At 39.6% G+C, this 17,282-nt stretch overlaps 1 protein-coding gene across 3 annotated transcripts in view; it reads left to right on the top strand.

Annotated features, from left to right (window-relative positions):
- Positions 1–17,282, top strand: part of FANCD2 (FA complementation group D2) — a 47,911-nt gene that overhangs the window by 17,155 nt on the left and 13,474 nt on the right. For 2 of the 3 annotated variants that reach the window (XM_046668557.1, XM_046668549.1), the window contains exons 18-32: positions 1,528–1,638; positions 5,372–5,481; positions 6,987–7,041; positions 7,694–7,813; positions 8,231–8,304; positions 8,599–8,745; positions 9,284–9,384; positions 9,813–9,928; positions 10,967–11,075; positions 12,354–12,464; positions 12,712–12,824; positions 13,795–13,938; positions 15,209–15,325; positions 16,355–16,483; positions 16,596–16,714. In XM_046668557.1, coding sequence (XP_046524513.1) covers positions 1,528–1,638; positions 5,372–5,481; positions 6,987–7,041; positions 7,694–7,813; positions 8,231–8,304; positions 8,599–8,745; positions 9,284–9,384; positions 9,813–9,928; positions 10,967–11,075; positions 12,354–12,464; positions 12,712–12,824; positions 13,795–13,938; positions 15,209–15,325; positions 16,355–16,483; positions 16,596–16,714 — 1,676 coding nt within the window. The remainder of the gene's footprint in view (positions 1–1,527; positions 1,639–5,371; positions 5,482–6,986; positions 7,042–7,693; positions 7,814–8,230; positions 8,305–8,598; positions 8,746–9,283; positions 9,385–9,812; positions 9,929–10,966; positions 11,076–12,353; positions 12,465–12,711; positions 12,825–13,794; positions 13,939–15,208; positions 15,326–16,354; positions 16,484–16,595; positions 16,715–17,282) is intronic. The other variant, XM_046668567.1, reaches the window with a different exon arrangement.

Genomic DNA, 17,282 nt, shown 5'->3' with positions numbered 1-17,282 from the left:
ATTAATTATGCCTGGAAAACTAAAGAAGTCTTCAAAGAGGAGATGACATTTGAGTGATTTGAAAGATGGGAATGATTTCATGAGAGAAGGTAAGGAGAGCGCATGTAGGCAGAGGACAGTTTGAACACAAGCAAGTTTGCACCCAAGTCCTGGTGTGCCAGGGATGAAAAGTAGACCAGCATGGCTGGCAAATAGGATATATGGTGAGGGGTGGTGGGAGGTCAGGCTGGGAAGACATAGGACCAGACCAGATTATAAATGGTCTCGAATACCATACTAAAGAGTTTCGACTTTATTTTATGGACAATAAGGAGCTGTTACAGGTTTTTAACAGGGAGTTGACATAGTCAAGTCTAGGCTTTAAAAGATAACTATGTAAGGGGCTGGCCCCGTGGCCGAGTGGTTAAGTTCGCGCGCTCCACTGCAGGTGGCCCAGTGTTTCGTCGGTTCGAATCCTGGGCGCGGACATGGCACTGCTCGTCAGACCACGCTGAGGCAGCGTCCCACATGCCACAACTAGAGGAACCCACAACGAAGAATACACAACTATGTGCCGGGGGGCTTTGGGGAGAAGGAGGAAAAAATAAAATCTTTAAAAAAAAAAAAAAAAAAAAAAAAAAGATAACTATGTAAGTGAAATAAGCCAGATAGAGAAGGACAATCTCTGTATGACTCCACTCATATGAGGAATTTAAACATGTGGACAAAGAGAACAGATTAGTGGCTACCAGGGGAAAGGGGGCGCTGGGGGTGGGCACAAAGGGTGAAGGGGTACACCTACAACATGACTGACAAACAATAATGTACAACTGAAATTTCACAAGATTGTAAACTATCATAAACTCAATTAAAAAAAAAAGATAACTAGGGGCTGGCCCCGTGGCCGAGTGGTTAAGTTCGCGCACTCCGCTGCAGGTGGCCCAGTGTTTCGTTGGTTTGAATCCTGGGCGCGGACATGGCACCACTCATCAAACCACGCTGAGGCAGCGTCCCACATGCCACAACTAGAAGGACCAACAACGAAAAATATACAACTATGTACTGGGGGGCTTTGGGGAGAAAAAGGAAAAAAATAAAATCTTTAAAAAAAAAAAAGATAACTATGTAGGCCATGTTATCCCCATATTAAGGATGAGAAAGCTGAGCCTTTGCCCAGTGTCAAAAAGTAAGTAGTCCCCTTGTGACTCCTTCCACACCTGTAGAGAATGAATAGGTAACTCATGGAGTAGGAGCTAAGGGATGAGGTGATAAGAAAAAAGGTCTGAGACGTAACTTTTGGCAGAATATTGTTTTCACTAAGAAAAAAGGAAGAGTAGAGACAGAATAGGGAGGACTAGAAGATATATTAGGAAAACTAAGCAGAATATCAACCCTTTGGGCTCTGAGTATAGCTTTAGAGAACTTGAGCTTTGGTGGAGCAGATGCCTGGCTATCTGTGTGTGTGCCTCTTATAACGGTTTTAACTTTGTGATTTAAAGGAAAAAAATATTAGCTGTTAACTCATTGTTGGCATTGTTTTCCTCACAGGGCATTTTAGATTATCTGGAAAATATGTCCCCTCAACAAATACGAAAACTCTTCTATATTCTCAGCACACTGGCATTTAGCAAACAGCATGAAGCCAGCAGTCACATCCAGGTAAGAGGCAGTGTGTTGAGAAAGACTCTTTTAAACCTCTTTAACTGAAATCAGCTGAACAAAATCACTCTAGCCTTTGAGTAGTAGAAATAGAATACATTGCCGTATGTAGTCTCAGCATTTGTTCATTCTTTTCTTACCACAAACATTGAGTACCTGCTGTGCCTACTGAGATGGTAGGTATAATAGACCTTCTGTGCTCAAGGGGGCGGTCTATGAGGGTAGAAATGGGTCTGTAGTCAGCTAACTATGAAGCAGCAGGAAAACCATTCAGGTTCTGCACCGAGTACCGTGGGGACACAGAGAGTTCCCTTGTTTCCCAGGGAACATCTGCATCTAACATGGACTTCATCTGTGCCGACTGTCATTTGTGACACCGTTCACTGAAAAAGCCAGGCAAAGGGACTAAAATAAGAGATTAGGTTGGAATCATAACTTTTGAGTCTTTTGTATCTTTAGTGCCACCCCGTGGCAGTAATCCATACTGGACTGTGACTTTGAACAATCAGCACCCTTTTTTAATTAAAAAAAAAAATTGGCTGGGTAATATATACACATGGTACAAAATTCGAAAGGTATAGAAAGGTGGTGAAAAACAAGTCTCGCTCCCTCCAGTCCTCTAAAGTCAATCTCTGTTACTAATTTATAGCTTTCTCAGATGTTCTGAGCATTTGCAAATTTGCTGTTTACTTATATTCCACTCCTTACCTTCTTGTTCTGCATCTTGCGTTTTTCATTTAGCAGTATATTTTGGAGATTGCTTCACATCAGCAATATAGAGCTATGTCATTATTTTGTTTTATTTTTTTATTGAGGTAACATTTGTTTTAACATTATGTAGGTTTCAGGTGTACAACATTCTAATTTAACATCTGTATATACTATAGCATACTCACCACCAAAACTCTAGTTTCCATCTGTTACCATACAATGACCCACCTGGCTCTCCACCCAGCCCCCTTCCCTTCTGGTAACCACCAGTCTGTCGTCTGCTTCTATGTTTTTTTTTTATATTTCCTGTATGAGTGAAATCATATAGTATTTGTCTTTCTCCGTCCAACTTATTTCACTTAGGATGGTACCCTCAAGGTCCATCAGTGTTGTCACACATGGCAAGATTTCATCTTTTTTTTTATGGCTGAGTAGTATTCCATTGTGTATATATATGTACCACATCTTCTTTATCCATTCATCCATCAATAGGCCTTTAGGTCGTTTCCATATCTTGGCTATTGTAAATAATGCTGCACTGAACATAGAGGTGCATTTATCTTTTCGAATTAGTGCTTTGCTATTCTTCAGATAAATACCCATAAGTGGAATAACTGTATTGTATGGTAGTTCTATTCTTAATTTTTTGAGAAATCTCCATACCGTTTTCCATAGTGGCTGCACCAATTTAAATTATTTTATTTTTTAATTGTGGTAAAATATCCATAACATAAATTTTACTATTTTAACCAATTTTAAGTGTACAATTCAGTGGCATTAAGTACACATTCACAATGTTGTACAGCCATTGCCACTATCTATTTCCAGAACTTGTTCATCATCCCAAATAGACACTCCCTACCCATTAAGCAGTAACTTGCATTGCCCTTCCCTGAGCCCCTAGTATTGATCTACTTTCTGTCTCTGAATTTGCCTGTTCTAGTTACTTCATTTAAATAGAATTATGCAATATTTGTCCTTTTGTGTCTGGAGTATTTCACTTAGTATAATGTATTCAAGGTTCATCCATGTTGTAGAATATATCAGAATTTCGTTTCCTTTTATGGCTGAATAATAATATTCCATTATGTGTATAGACCACGTTTAGTTTATCCACTTGTCCATTAATGGACACTAGCTTTTTTCCACCTTTTGGCTGTTGTGAATAATGCTGCTATGAACATTGGTCTATAAGTATCTGTTTGAGTCCCTGTTTTCAGTTCTTTTGGGTATATACCTAGGAGTGGAATTGCTGAGTCATATGGTGACCCTATGTTTAACATTTTGAGGAACCACCAGATTGTTTTCCACGGCAGCTGCACCATTTTACATTTCCACAAACAGTTGAGGGTTCCGGTTTTCCCACATCCTCACCAACACTTGTTTTCCGTTTTTTAATTATAGTTGTCCTACCGGATGTGAAGGAATACCTCATGGTTTTAATTTGCATTTCCCTAATGACTAATGATGTTGAACATCTTATCATGTGCTTATTAGTCATTCATATGTCTTCTTTGGAAAAATGTGTATTCACATCTTTTGCTCTTTTTTTTTTTTTAAAGATCATTTTTAATTTTTTCTTCTCCTTTTTCTCCCCAAAGCCCCCAGTGCATAGTTGTATATTTTAGTTGTGAGCCCTTCCAGTTGTGGCATGTAGGATGCCACCTCAGCACTGCCTGACGAGTGGTGCCATGTCCACACCCAGGATTTGAACCTGTGAAACCCTGGGTGGCTGAAGCCAAGTGCGCAAACTTAACCACTCAGCTACAGGACTGACCCCTTCTGCTCATTTTTTAAATGGGTTGTTTTTTGTTGTTGTTGATGTGTAGTTCTTTATATATTCTGGATATTAATCCCTTACCAGATATATAATTTGCAAATATTTTCTCTCATTCTATGGATTTTCTTTTCACTCTTGATAGTGTCCTTTGATGCAGTTTTGATGATGTCCAATTTATCTATTTTTTTCTTTTGTTGCCTGTGCTTTTCATGTCATAATTAAGTAGAACCATCGCCAAATCCAAAGTCATGAAGATTTTTTTCCTATGTTTTCTTCTAAGAGTTTCATAGTTTTAGCTCTTAAATTTAGATCATTGATTCTATTGAGTTAATTTTTGTATATAGCGTGAGGTAAAGGTTCAACTTCACTTTTTGTGTGTGAGTATCCAGTTTTTTCAGCACCTTTTGTTGAAAAGACTGTCTTTTCCTCATTGAATGGTCTTGGCACCTTTGTGGAAAATCACTTGACCATAATATATGTGAGGGTTTATTTCTGGACTCTAATCCTTATATGTGCATCCTTATGCTAGTAGCACACTTTTGATTACAGTAGCCTTGTAATAATTTTGAACTTGGCAAGTGTGAGCCCTCATGTTCTTTTTCAAGATTGTTTTGGTTATTCAGGGTCCCTCGAAATTCCATATGTGTTTTAGTATGGGTTTTTCTATTTCTGCAAAAAATGCTGTTGGGATTTTAATAAGGATTACATTGAATGTGCACATCACTTTGAGTGGTATCATCATCTTAATAATATTAAGTCTTCCTATTTGTGAATGTGGGATGTCTTTCCGTTTATTTAGATCTTCTTTAATTTCTTTCAACAGTGTTTTATAGTTTTTAATGTACAAGTTAAATTGTTAAAAGTCAAAAAGTTAATTTGTTTCCTTGGTTAAATTTATTCCTGAGTATTTTTTTCTGTTTCATTATTTTAACTGAACAACCAATGATACTACAATAATTTGAGCAAGTCACAACGATAACAATAATAGCTATTATTATTCAGTGTCTGCCATGTGCCAGGCACTGTTCTAGGAATTTTTTGGAATTTGTATCTGATCCTTACAAAACCTTTCCCATTTTATAGATGAAAAAAATTGAGACTCAGAGAGATGAAATGCCTTGCCACACAGTTAATAAATGATAGAACCCTTGCTATTCTAGGGCTTTTGGCACCAATAGTCATTGGCTCTCTTGCTGTATCATTTCAGCATCTTCATCTTTTTCTGTCATTGTCTCCTTGCAGGATGACATGCACTTGGTCATACGAAAACAGCTCTCTAGCACCATATTCAAGTACAAACTCATTGGTATTATTGGTGCTGTCACCATGGCTGGCATCATGGCAGCAGACAGGTATGCATGGAAATTCTGACTTCTGTGGCTCAAGGTCAATTAGTCAGGCTACTGCCTTACAAAATAAAGTGGTAACATTGTGTAGACATCATTATAATAGTAGATATTAAAACCATAAGAGAAGTGAACACTTGTTTTTTGCTATTTTCCCCTATTTCCTTCTAATCTTGACTGTATATACCACATATAATTTTTACAGAATTTGGATCATAGTCATTACAGTCTGATAGTTAAAAACTAGAGATTATCAAGAACTAAAGTTCTAGAAATGTTTCCACAAAGAGGGAACCCTTGGTCTGGCCTAGTGGCACAGCGCTTAAGTTCGCACGTTCCGCTTCGGTGGCCTGGGGTTCACTGGTTCGGATCCCGGGTGGGGACCTACGCACTGCTTATCAAGGCATGCTGTGGCAGGTGTCCCACGTATAAAATAGAGGAGGATGAGCACAGGTGTTAGCTCAAGGCCAATCTTCCTCAGCAAAAAAAAAGAGGAGGATTGGTGGCAGATGTTCACTCAGGGCTAATCTTCTTAAAAACAAAAGAGGGAACCCTGATCCTCCTGGGAGGCATTTTCCTCCACTTGCTTCTGTTCTAGGCACTAGACAATACAGGTTTCTCCGTTGCTGTGTTATTCCTGTCTGGGACGTCATATTTGATACAAATAAAGTCTTCCTGTGGATTTTTTTTCCCACTTGCACTTTGATGCCACAATTGTAGTATCTAAAGAAGCATCAGAGTTGGGGCTTGATAAGATGTTACCATTACAGAATGACTTTGGAGTTCAGTTCGGAAATGATCTTTCAAGAATTTCTGAGACCAGGCTAGTCCCGGTGGTCTAGTGGTTAAGTTCAGCGTGCTGTGCTTCAGCAGCCTGGGTTTGGTTCCTGGGCGCAGACCTACACCACTTCTCTGTTAGTGGCCATGCTGTGGTGGTGGCTCACATACAAAAAGAAGAAGATTGGCAGCGGATGTTAGTTCAGGGTGAATCTTCCTCATCAAAAACAACCAACCAACCAAAAGAATTCCTGAGACCTCAGGAGACATCCTTAGAATCAGCATTAGTAATCTGTAGAGGCTGCATAGTGTACTAGTTAAGATTTCATTCTCTGGAGCCATATTGCCTCCCTAGGGTCAAATACTGGCTCCATTATTTATTAGCTCAATGACTTTGGTCAAGTTACTTTACCTCTCTGTGCTTCTGTATTCTTATATCTGTGAAATAAAGGTAATAATAGTATTTACTTCATAGAGTCATTGAGAACATTAAATGGTTAAAACAATGCCGAGTGCTTGCTCCTATGATTATTACTAATTTAGTGTGCACTTAAAGAAAATCTAAGTTAGCTGTCACTCTAATCCACATTTTATATGGTCTAAATAAATATTCTTCTGTACCTTTGTGCACTTTTATCTCCACCTCTATCCCAGGGAAGGCAGGATTCTTAAACTTACTGCTGGTTGTTACAAAATATTACAAAAGTCAAGCTAAAATTCCTTGTTTTTATTAGATCTTCCAGTTTGACCCAAGGGAGAGCAGCCCTGAGCAGTGAACAGTGCACACAGGTGAGCTCTTGTAATGTGGTTGGTACACTTAGGAGTAACTGAAGAATGGCTTCTGGTCACTGTCATTTTACCAGAAAGAGTGCTTTTTTCAAAATATGTTTTCCTGAATTCATAGCTTTTGTGGTTTGTACCACCCTTGTGGGACTTAGAATCTACCGGCTTGGGTTGCATTCATTTCTATATTTGTCTAATCTCCCTAATTAAATTATAAATTCCTAGAGAGCACGAAAGGTGGGCCATGTTTGAAGAATAGCAGATTGACTGGAGCTTAGGGACAAGTAAGTGTGTAATTGGAGAGTTGGAGATAAAGCTAGTTTGGAGATAGAACACAGAGGGCCTTGAAGGTGAATCAAGACATTTTGATTTAACTTCTTATGCAGAGGTAGTCCTTAAGGGTTTCTTAGCACAGAAATGGCATGATCCAAGCTTTGCTTTAGAAAAATTAATCTGGCCACATGTGTCTGATCAGTTGGAAAAGAGATCGGAACGAGACGGACTGATCAGGAGGCTCAAGAAAACCTCAGGTGAGAGGTAATAAGAGCCTTGCCAGTGAAATTGGAAAGGAAAACTCTTACTACTGAATGGGTGAATGGTGTTCAAGAAACATCGACAGTGCCAGAGCTGAACTGTCCTTTCTCTTTGGCTATTCCAGGTGACCTCCCTGCTGCAGTTGGTTCATTCCTGCAGTAAGCAGTCTCCTTGGGCCTCTGCGCTTTATTATGATGAATTTGCCAACCTGATCCAAGGAGGAAAGCTGGCTCCAAAAGCCCTGGTGAGGCCAAGTATCTTTTCTTACAGCAAGAAAGTGTGAGGGCTGCTTCCCTGCAAGCCCTGTCTCTGTTCCACTGCAAAATTAGATCATCCTGTGGGCTCTTCCATATCCTAGTTGGGAAGGCTGTTCTGACTCACCCTGCCCCAGGCCTCCTTCACACAATAACAATTATAATAGTAATGATGAGGAGGATGATAGTTTTGTTGTTGATAGCCACCATTTGTTCTATGCCGGGTACTGTGTTAGGCACTTTTCATGCGTTATGTCTTTTCTACTTCATAATAATGAAGTATATATCGTTATTTCCTTTTTAGAAATGAGGACACTGAGTCTTAGAAAAGTTAATAGTTTATCTAGGGCTCCCCAGCAAGTACTCCCTGGGCTACACAACCTTTTTTGTTTGCTTGCTTCCTGAAGGAATGGGCTGGGCAGACCATCTTTAATGATTTCCAAGATGCCTTTGTGGTGGACTTCTGTGCTGTTCCAGAAGGGTAAGTACTGTTTACCCACTGACTTGATTGTACTGCTGAAGAAATTATGTCAGTTATGTCAAGAGGTGGTACAGACATCAGAATGCCCTTGACCTCAGCCAAGTCTAGCCGCTCCTACAGCTTTTTTCCTCCCAACCCCAACACCCCAGCTCCAGAATTGCTAAAAGCTTCCCCACTTGTTCTTTCTGTTTCTTATTTCTCCTCATAATAGGGGAGATTGGTTTGTTCTAGTGGTTTCCACCGTAGACTTGCATACCCTTGAGTTGGGGATCAGATTCTGGGTTCTCTCCACAGTGACTATCCATTTCCCGTGAAAGCTCTCTACGGACTAGAAGAATACAGTAGTTGTGATGGGATCGCCATCAACCTCCTGCCACTGTTGTTCTCTGAGGACTTTGCGAAAGATGGGGGTAGAATGACTTCACAGGAATCAGACCAAAAGTCAGTACACTTTTTCTTTTCTAAAACCTCTGTTGGTGTTTTGAATATTTACAGGGAATTCCACAGTTCTTGCAATCTGTGGGGAACTTGTTTGAAAAGGATTTCTCCCAAGACAGGTAGTATTTGGAGGGGTTAGCGAGAATGGGGCAGATTCCTTGTTTTTCCTTGGACCCTGGGGTTGGTATTTGCGTTGCCTTATGACAGCCAGCAGATATTCTGTGAGGCTATTTTTGTTTCTGTTTCTTTCTCCCTCCCATGTACTTATTTGTCTACCTCTGCCACTCTCCCTCCTTCCATCTTATCTTCGCTTCTCCTAACATAAGGACAGTCACTCTACTCACTGTCTGCCTTTCTCCAGTTCAGTTCATTATTTTATTTGCTAAGCATCCATTCAGTTTCTTGTCATATGTTCTTAAAAGGAAACATTTATTCTGGACAAAATTCCTTAATTATCAGTTTGGGCTCCCTATAAACATGAACTAATTTGCCTATAATATGCCTGTAAAGTGTAATCCAGAAATGAATTTTTCCTTCCCAGATTGGTGTCTCCACTGTGCCTGGCTCCCTATTTCCGGTTACTGAGACTTTGTGTGGAGAGACAACATAATGGAAACTTGGAGGAGATTGATGGTTTATTAGGTATAGTGTGAGGTTATCAGATCCTTTCTTCTTTGTAACCTTTCTTTGGTAAACTTAGGGAGGGGGCACACCAGTACATGGTGTGTGTGGGAAGGAATTTTCTGATTTCACAGAGTAGTATAGCAGTAATAGTGGAATTCCAAAGACAAAATAATACATACAGACTCCCAACATATTAACAAATCAACTGTTATCATAGTTCCATGTTGCTTTATGGTCTTTTCCTCTAAAATTGTTGCAAAGACTTCTTAATTATATTTGTTGACCACTGCATAATATGGAAGTATTTTTGAGACTAATCAAAGCTTGACCTTCAAATACGAGTTCAAGGGGAAAGTAAGTAGAAGGAAGCTAGCTCTAGGGGCGGCATCCAGGCTCTACTGACCTCTACTTAAAGGGCGTTAGAAATGTCTCTTCTTCCCTTTCAGATTGTCCTGTATTCCTCACTGACCTAGAGCCTGGAGAGAGGCTGGAGTCCATGTCTGTTAAGGAGCATTCGTTCCTGTGTTCGCTCATATTTCTTACTCTCAACTGGTTCCGAGAGGTGAGCAGAGTTACTAGGACACTTCATGTATTGTCTATAGTTCCTCTAAAAAGGAAACTATTTTCTTGGTTCCCATAAGACTCCTTAAAAATCCTCCACCAAACCCTAACCCCTGTATGCTTCTTCAGCTGTTATGTCCTACCCCTCTCCAATTAAATGTAGCCAATTCAAAATACGTAGAATTCACTTAGTATTGCCTATGCTTTACTATCTCCAAGCCTTCTGGTTTATTCTTACTTCTGCCTGGAGTAACTTCACCTTCTCCACTGTGAAAATACTCTTCTTCCTTGCATAGGTGTGCACTTAAAGTTTCAGTTCGGTGAGATCAAGTGAATAGTAGCTTTCCCCTTCCTTTAGAATGTATATGTGCTTAATGAAATGCACAGTAGTAATGAAACATGATGAAAATGGTGGTAACGTCTTACATCTATACCTTGCTTCCTTTCTCAGGCATATTATTTCTGAGATTGTTTGTTCACTTAAATTATCTCTTCTTATCCTCACGATTATATTGTGACATAGGACAGGTATTATAATTCTTGTTTTACACATGTGGAATTGCAGGTACAGAGAGTTCAACATCATTAAAATTTATCAAGCACTTACACTGTGCCAAATGTGGAGCTAATTTCTTTATTTATACTATTTAATCCATACAGCAACTACATTCCCGTTTTATAGTTGAAGAAAGAAAAGCTCAGAAAGGTTAATGACTTGGCCATGGTCCACACAGCTAGTAAGTAGCAGAATAGGACTTGAATCACCAAAGTGCGTGCTCTCTAGCCACTGTACTATTCCACCTTGTTACTTAAACACTTTGTTACTTAATCCAAGTAGAACTAGGAGTGGAAGTCCGATCTTCTGTATTGACTCAGGGCTTTTTTTCTCTACAGCATCTTGCTGAGAGCACTTTTATATTACAGACTAAACTCACAGATCCTGTCACTGAATGGCGTCTTTTAACTCTGGATGAATAATGCAAACAAGGTTAAAATTGGGACAGTTCAAAGTATGAGAATATAATTTGTTCTTTTGCAGGTTGTAAATGGCTTCTGCCAGCAAAAGTCACCCGAGATGAAGGGGAAGGTGCTCACCCGGTTAAAGCACATCGTAGAGCTACAGAGAATCCTGGAAAAGTACCTGGCAGGTAAGGGGTGTCGTATACTGGTAGCCCTGCTAGGACACAGTGAGGAGATAAAGAACTGCTTTTAAGCCAGGCTCAGCGATAGCTGTCCCCTACTCATCTGGGACAAGAAAATATGTGCTCATGGGGCTTGCCCCGGGGCCGAGTGGTTAGGTTCGCGCACTCTGCTTTGGTGGCCCAGGGTTTCACCGGTTCGAATCCTGGGCGCGGATCTAGCACCACTCATCAGGCCATGCTGAGGTGGCGTCCCATGTACCACAACTAGAAGGACCCACAACTAAAATATATACAACTATGTACTGGGGAGCTTTGGGGAGAAGAAGGAAAAATAAAATCTTTAAAAAAAAACTAAAGAAAAAGAAAATATGTGCTCAACAAAATTTTTTTTTAATGAGCATGTCCATTTTCCTCCCATTGTTACCTCCAAGAGATATTGCTGCTTAAGAAAATAAAAAATATGAAACATTGGTTGGGCTTTTGTAGTTACTTTACTTCTTTGGAGATCAAACTTCCAGTGCCTCTTTGCCTCCCTGAACATGGTGTGAACCAGGAGTAAAGCTGAAAGGCCTCTTAATGCTTTCTAACCATTAAGTAAACTTGTCATTTTAAAGTGCTAGCCTAATTCTCTGGGGAAAACATGGAGCCTCCCTCAGCCCTCATCTAAATGATTGTGTGTAAAACAAACTTCTCTGTGACCAAATATTGTTAATATTTTTAGATTTTAAATGTTAGTTTATTTTTAATCCTTTTCTGCTTGGATTTATTTATTTATTTTTGGGGGGTGAAGAATATTGGCCCGAGGTGACATCTGTTGCCAATCTTCCTCCTTTTGCTTGTGGAAGATTATCCCTGAGCTAACATCTGTGCCAGTCCTCCTCTACTTTGTATGTGGGATGCCGTGACAGCATGGTTTGATAAGCAGTGTGTAGGTCCATGCCTGGGATCCAAACCTACGAATCCTGGGCCACTGAAGCAGGGTGTGCAGACTTAACCACTACGCCACCAGCCTGGCCCCACTGCTTGGATATTTTATATCATTATTTAGAATGATTTTATATTAATTGATCATAATCAGTTAATATGATATTCCTGCAAGATATCTCTGACCATTTTGCTATGCCAAAACAATTAATGTCAGATGACTTGAATGCATCTTACAGGCATTTAGCCACGCTTGGTAATTCTAGAAACTAGTTTGTAGCTGATCAGATGATTGCATTCCAAGTCTAATGGTGGTGTATGGTGCATATATGTTAAGCTTCTGTCTGCTCTCTGTTTCAGACATCCCAGACTATGTTCCTCCCCCTGCAAATTTTGACTTGGAAACTTTAGATATAACACCTCATACTAGTACTGCTGTTTCAGCAAAAATCAGAAAACAAGGAAACATAGGTGAGTGTGTTCTTTTCTTCTTATTCTCTGTCTGCATATGACCCACACTGAATTAACCTAAGAGGTCATATGCGTCAAGTCATCAGTAATTGGACAGATTATGTAATTGAACCCTTTCTTTGGCATGGTTATAAAATTACCTTCTGTACCTCTAGGTGGTCTTCAGCATGTTGTTTCCTGAAGGCATTGACATTTAGCAAACATGGTTATTGATTTTTTGAGTCACTTTTCTCTTTTTGAACATAAGGAGGAAGGAAACGAAAAGCAGATGACAGCAAAACATCCTCCTCTGACACACTTTCAAAGGAGGATAGTTCAGAATGTGACCCTACATCGTCTGATAGAAGTCAGCTGGAAAAGGTATTGGAATGATGGGTGTCCGTGAAGGTGTGTGACAGCCCAGTGAGATTAACAAAGGGTCAGCATTATTCTCTGCGTTTTACAGAGAGGAAAATTAGAGAAAGGAGAGGCAAACAAACTCTTCTGGGCCTTGGAGTGGCCCTCTCAGTAGCAGAGTTAGGGTTAGACTCCAAGTCCTTATCACTGCCACACTGTTTTTTCCAATTATTTTCTTGAATATTTTGCTCCCTTTTTTTGTAACCCAGCAGTACTTTGAATTCTCTCTTGTAGCAATTATCAAATTTTGTCATAGACTGTAGATGTAGATATACTTCTCTTAGCCTCTTTCCCCTTCCAATCCCAGGTTATCAACTTCTTGAACTGAGATAACATGAAATGCTTAGTACAGTTTCTGGTACTTAATGAATAGCAGTTCCCTTTTCCTGTAACTCTACACCACTCATAGAGTAGATTTCGTGTGTTTATGAAATTGCCTGAACCACATGGACTAATTATTTCTGTTTTTTAGGTTCTGTTTATTGGGTACTTATTATGTATAGCTCCTCTAATCCTCCTAAAAATCCAAGGTTAATGTTATCCACATTTAATGGATAAGGAAAGTAAGATCCAGAGAGGGTAAGTGACTTGGTCAAGGTCACACAGTTAATAAGTGTTTGAACAAGGATGTGAAGCCAGATCTTTCTGGCTCCTAAGCTCATAGTTTTCTGTACCACAGCATAATGCCTTCATTTCTCTAATGGTTCATCCATTGGAAACCTACCAAGGGTCTTGATATATGACGTGTATCTCAGGATTAAATGAGGTCTCTGGACTATTTAGGGACTTTAGTGAAAGGAAGTCAGTGATGTGTTGAAAATAACAACTTTTTTGCATAAAATGAATGCATAATTATACTTTGAAATGTATTTCAAAAATTAGATTAATATAGAAGCTTTAATTATTTTGTTGACTGCTGCTACTTTCTCACCAGGACTTCAAAGGGAAAGAAGAAAAGACGTCAGTGTCACTACAGAATTACCGAGCTTTTTTCCGAGAGCTAGACATTGAAGTCTTCTCTATTCTGCATTGTGGGCTTGTGACCAAGTGTATCTTAGATACTGAAATGCATACCGAAGTAAGTGACAGAGCTGAGATCCCAGAACTTAATCTTCTTTCACAAAGTTCCTCAGCTCTATTCTTATTTCAAAAAGAACACCATGACATTGAGAGAAGTTGGACTCTGGCTTCCAAAGCCTTTATATGTAAAAGTAATGATGAATGATCATCCTCATTATCTTGATGTTTATAATTCTGGGTTCTTAATAGTAGGTTAGGCATTATAAAAGATCGTGCTAATGATGTGGTCCTTACCTTAGGTTACTAATAATAAGCTATTTAGATTGCTTTTGTAGAGCAGTACTGTTCTGGTTTATAGAGATCAATGCCATTTTCACTTTGCCATGACATTTGTTCAGCATCCATCAGAGGCTTATCAAGACCTTTTTTTATGTTTGCCGCTAATCTAAACTATTGGCATGTCAGTACTACATAGAGCATGATGCTGCCTTCAGATAGCTCATAATCTAATAAAAGAAGTAGACATAACTAGCAGTATGTGCTATATTGATGGTCTGAACCAAGTACCGGAGGAACTCTGAGGAGAGAATGGTAGTTATAATGCCATTGAAAATAAAGGACATTTTCACAGAAAAGGTGATTTTTAATATGGGATTTTACCAGAGAGTAGAGTAGAGAAAAATAGAAAAAGAGAGTAGGTTAAAAAAAAATTGAGAAATAGCATGAATTTTTACAAGAATGTAAGCTCCTTCAGAATAGACAGTATCTTTTCCCCCCAATCTTTCTACATCAGCTTGTACTTCGAGATTGTTCGTAAATGTATATTGAGTGAACAGTTTTAAGTGACACTGTATTTTGCCCATTCTACTTCTGATAATGTAATATACTTATAGTCTTCCTACCCAGAGTTAATAGTAGCAAAACATTAGGGGAAAGAAAATATGAAAGGATTATTTAATGAACAGGAAAAAGCAAAATTCCCTTCAATTAGTCATTTTTTATTCCAGAAAACTTAAGTAATGCACCTCGGGTCCACAGCTGTAAGTATACACAGAGGCATTTATTTCTAGAGAAAAAGTATGTCTCCTAAAACTATACTGCCTCAAATTCCTATTTTCATAATTTGAAATTTTGTTTTACTTTAGAAATGCTTGGCTTTTTGATTTGTTGACAGCACAACAGCCACTTATATGAAGTGGGGAAATGTTCCCCTTTTTTGGTAATGGTTGGATTCTTCACCCACTGGGAAGAATAAACATGAAGTGTGCTCCCCCCAAAAGATAGCTAGAACATGCTTGGAATTATTCTTCCCTTCCTTCTTGTGACAGGCTACAGAAGTTGTGCAGCTCCAGCCCCCTGAGCTGCTTTTCTTGCTGGAAGATCTCTCCCAGAAGGTGGAGAATATGCTGACACCTTCTGTTGCCAGGAGAGTCCCATTCCTCAAGGTTGGTAGAGGCGGGGAGGCACAGGCCCTGGCCTTGGTGGGTTTGGAAACAAAGAGGTCTGAGTAGTGAAAAAGTTGTCACTTTCTCTGCATTGTGTTTGGGTCACTGGGCAGCCCTGTGCCAGACCACATTCACCTTGCTTTAGAAAAGAACTTTGAAACAGAGAAAACGAAAAAACCACCCAAAACAGGAAATGTATTTCTAAATGTCCCGAGCATTCCTGAATCCTGTTCTTTGCTGGTTTTGGTTTTAACAGCCTCCCAAAGTAAGCCTGGGCCCAAGCCTCAGTGTAAGTAGTTGGCTTTCTAGAAAAGGCCAAAGCCTCAAATGTGTTTATAATGCACAAATGTACTCATAGCCTCTGGTGAAGCAGTTGGATGGTGCAAACAACAGAATGTGAAGATTTGAGGGATAAGCATTTAAACACAGTATATCCATTTACTTGATTCTTTCTTTTTTGTACTCACTATTTACTCTACATTCTCATCAGCCTAAATGATTTCTGTTTTTGTGTGAGTGTTATCTCATTAGTAATTGTGGATCTATACTTCTCAAACATTGTTTGTACTCTCCAAAAGCCAGTCTCTTGGTTATTTGAAGTTGGAGCAAGATCCTTCTGTCAGAATATATCCCTCTGGGGCTGGCCTGGTGGCATAGTGATTAAGTTCACATGCTCAGCTTCAGTGGCCCAGGGTTTGCCAGTTCAGGTCTCAGACACTGACCTACACACTGCTCATTAAGCCATACTGTGGCGGCATCCCACATACAAAATAGAGGAAGATTGGCACAGATGTTAGCTCAGTGACAATCTTCCTCACCAAAAAAATAAATAAAAATAATAAATAAAATGACTACTTTAAAAAAAAAAAGAATATATCCGTCTTTCAGAATAGAGTCTTAGGCAAGCAAACGATTTCTTCTCTTCCTTCCTGCCTGGTGGCACAGGTTGGACTAAACTCCATAATGAACTCTTAGTTCCAGAGAAGCTATCAAGCAGTTTCTTCTCCAGTAACTCTGAATTTATTATAGAGTAAAGGAAGCCGGAACATTGGATTCTCACATCTCCATCAGAGATCTGCACAAGAAATTGCTCATAGTATTGTTCAACTGCTGACTCCCATGTGTAACCATCTGGAGAACATTCACAACTATTTTCAGGTCGGAAGCCTATCTTATCATTACAGAGACTTAGACGTCACTAAGAGAAATACTGAAGGAAAATACGGGCAATTGCTGAAGCAACTGTTCTAAAAGCATTTTTCCCTTTTAGTGCTTAGCTGCTGAGAATCAGGGTGTGGTTGATGGACCAGGAGTGAAAGGTCAGGAGTACCACATTATGTCTTCCTGCTATCAGAGGTTACTGCAGATTTTTCACGGGCTTTTTGCTTGGTGAGTATGTGGCAAGTATGGTAGGTAGAGATAATTGAGTGTCTTCTTGCTTTTACTTGTCCATTACCAAGGCACTGAGGTATAGAAAAGAAAGAAAAGACTTCAAAAGCCTTACATAAGTATGGTGCCTATTCTTTTTGGAGTGTTTTTGTCTGCATCATTTCATTTGATCTTGCACCCTCTGTGTCTTATGGAGCTGCTCATTTATTAATTCATTTGAAAATTAGGTGACTTGCTATTGGCTAATCTGTAACAAATCTGGCCATTCTGATTCTTAGCCGAGTTTGCTTTGGCAAGCTTTCTATAATAGCATCAGAGAGACTGTTACTTAAGAAGTTGTTATTAAACAAGTTGTAGATGAATTCCAGATTGTGTGGTCAAGAGCTGAATGCAGTGTGAGCTGGGGCATTTAGGAAGCAGTGGGACTTTGTGGGACCCTTGAAGGGTAGGTGTCCTTTGTGAGGGTAAAGGAAGGGGTTGGAGGGCACGGCATGGACAAAAGTAGAAAGGAGGGAGGTGTGTCCCTTATGTGTTTTTGTTCCAAGGGCTGAGTCCTGGACCCTCTGTT

The sequence above is a fragment of the Equus quagga genome, chromosome 1 (genome assembly GCF_021613505.1).
Source record: "Equus quagga isolate Etosha38 chromosome 1, UCLA_HA_Equagga_1.0, whole genome shotgun sequence".
NCBI classification, from domain to species: domain Eukaryota; kingdom Metazoa; phylum Chordata; class Mammalia; order Perissodactyla; family Equidae; genus Equus; species Equus quagga.
Note: the sequence above shows the minus strand (reverse complement) of the source record. Positions and strands in the feature narration are given on the sequence as shown.